This window comes from Priapulus caudatus, unplaced genomic scaffold (assembly GCF_000485595.1).
Source record: "Priapulus caudatus unplaced genomic scaffold, Priapulus_caudatus-5.0.1 Scaffold358, whole genome shotgun sequence".
Lineage (NCBI taxonomy): Eukaryota > Metazoa > Priapulida > Priapulimorpha > Priapulimorphida > Priapulidae > Priapulus > Priapulus caudatus.
In genome coordinates, this window is record NW_014577419.1 from 251236 (window position 1) to 253517 (window position 2282).

The 2282-nt window shown below is 45.2% G+C and overlaps 1 protein-coding gene across 1 annotated transcript in view; it reads left to right on the forward strand.

Moving 5' to 3' along the window:
* The window catches only part of LOC106809487 (intraflagellar transport protein 140 homolog), a 24485-nt gene extending 22226 nt beyond the window's left edge, over nt 1-2259 (forward strand). The window contains 2 exon segments of the mRNA XM_014812575.1: nt 1311-1405; nt 2045-2259. Of these exon segments, the coding sequence (XP_014668061.1) occupies nt 1311-1405; nt 2045-2259 (310 nt within the window).
* The last annotated feature ends 23 nt before the right edge of the window (nt 2260-2282 follow it).

Sequence of the window (2282 nt, forward strand, 5' to 3'; positions counted from 1 at the left end):
TCTACTGGCTAACTATGGGTCATCTACTGGCCAGCTATGGGCCATCTACTGGCTAACTATGGGTCATCTACTGGCCAGCTATGGGCCATCTACTGGCTAACTATAGGTCATCTACTGGCTAACTATGGGTCATCTACTGGCTAACTATGAGTCATCTACTGGCTAGCTATGGGTCATCTACTGGCTAGCTATGGGTCATCTACTGGCTAGCTATGGGTCAACTACTGGCTAGCTATGGGTCATCTACTGGCCAGCTATGGGTCATCTACTGGCTAACTATGGGTCATCTACTGGCTAGCTATGGGTCATCTACTGGGATAGCTGGACAGTAGATGGCCCATAGCTAGCCAGTAGATGACCCATAGCTAGCCAGTAGATGACCCATAGCTAGCCAGTAGATGACCCATAGCTGGCATCTACTGGCTAGCTATGGGTCATCTACTGGCCAGCTATAAGTCATCTACTGGCTAGCTATGGGTCATCTACTGGCCAGCTATAAGTCATCTACTGGCGTGCTGCCGGTCTACTGTCTGATGTGGCTCACGCAACAATTCGTTTTTGCGATCGTAATTCTTCCCCAAGTTTTCGTTGTAATAATTACGTGTCGCCAACAATGTATCTCTCTAATACTCGCACGCACGCATGCATACGCTTATATACATAGATATAAGTATAGATAATATATCCTTAAAACAACATTAGTTGACTATTTAACTAGTGTTTATTTATTCATAATAACGTTCAGAAAACCCTATATACATATATATTTATTTATATCTATTTATTTATATATATATATGTGGTCATCCTTTGCCTGTTTGCAGGCACTAGATATTCCTCTACACAAAAACCTTATCGTCGACGATGGAGAGGAAGATGGGGAGGAGGTGGAAGAGGAGGTAGAAGAATATAATGTCTAGGCAGCTCAAGGACAGGTCGCCAAGGTTGTCAAAGGTCACCAATGCCATGGAGGTCATCAGGGTCACCAATGCCATGGAGGTCATCAGGGTCACTGATGCCTGAGAGGTCATCAAGGTCACTATTGTCATAGAGGTCATCAATGTCACCATTGTCATAGAGGTCATTGAGGTCACTGAGGTTGTAGAAAGGTTGAGGAATCTCAGAGAGTTCAAATTAATTCCGCCCAGTATTTATATGCATTTAGAGTAGACTAGGTCGTGTTGCACGCGTAGGAAATCACGCCTCAGTGCCTCTCGTCTCTTGCAAGTCGTATCGGTATGAACATATTTTCCTCATGTAGTATGTATAGCAGATCGTATCGTCGTGTGCATATTTTCGTTATTGTTCAGAAAGGTTGGAACAGGAAGAGGAACTTTAAATGTACAGAATGAGAAAAGAAGTGAAAGCTGCCGAGAGAATCGAACGATGGGATCCGGCAGGGATGGTCGGGTGCTCAGCGTTGGGGTCCGGTGGGGAGGATCGGTAGTTGAGCTTTGAGGTTCGGCAGGGATGGCCAGGAGTAGTTTGGCACGTGTAGGGGAGTATACTTGCCATGCCAAGAAGACGATGTGATGGAGAGGGTGTATGGTCCGTCCCACAGAGGTGCTTCTCACCTAATTTATAGATGTAATGTGTTGTGATGTCTGACTTGTAATACTAGGTTCACTGTGATATATGATGAGTGAAGTATGTATATATATATCTATCTATCTACGTATATATATATATATATATATGTGTGTGTGTGTGTGTATAATATTGAACAGTTACGTTTCGTGATAATTTCCTTGGAGGTAATAGCTATGATAGGTAGCACGGTGTACTTATGCCCGCGATGGTGGCGGGCATCGGGCCATAATTGTATCACACGTGCGTTACTGCTGTTCCTGTTACAACAGGCCTAGCTACTATCATGTCAGACTACGCATGGTCTACCTATTTGACAGCTGTGTTTTACCTCTCGCTGCCGCAGGCCTACTATCATGGCTACACTTGTATATATGGTGTAGTACATGTTTACCTATTTATACCTGTACTACGTATTTATATACAGTACATGTACACCTGTATGTATGACGTACAGCCGTGTTTTGTCGCTCGCCGCTGCAGGCCTACTCCTGCCTGGAACAGATGCGCAGCCGCATGCCCGGAGTCAACCTCACGTACTACGTCAACGTGAAGACCGTCGAGAGAATTCATCAGGTGAGTGCGCAGCCTCCGCCGTGGGTCAACGGTGCTGCCATCTACTGTCCAGCTATGGGTCATCTACTGGCTAACTATGGGTCAGCTACTGGCTAATTATGGGTCATCTACTGGCTAAC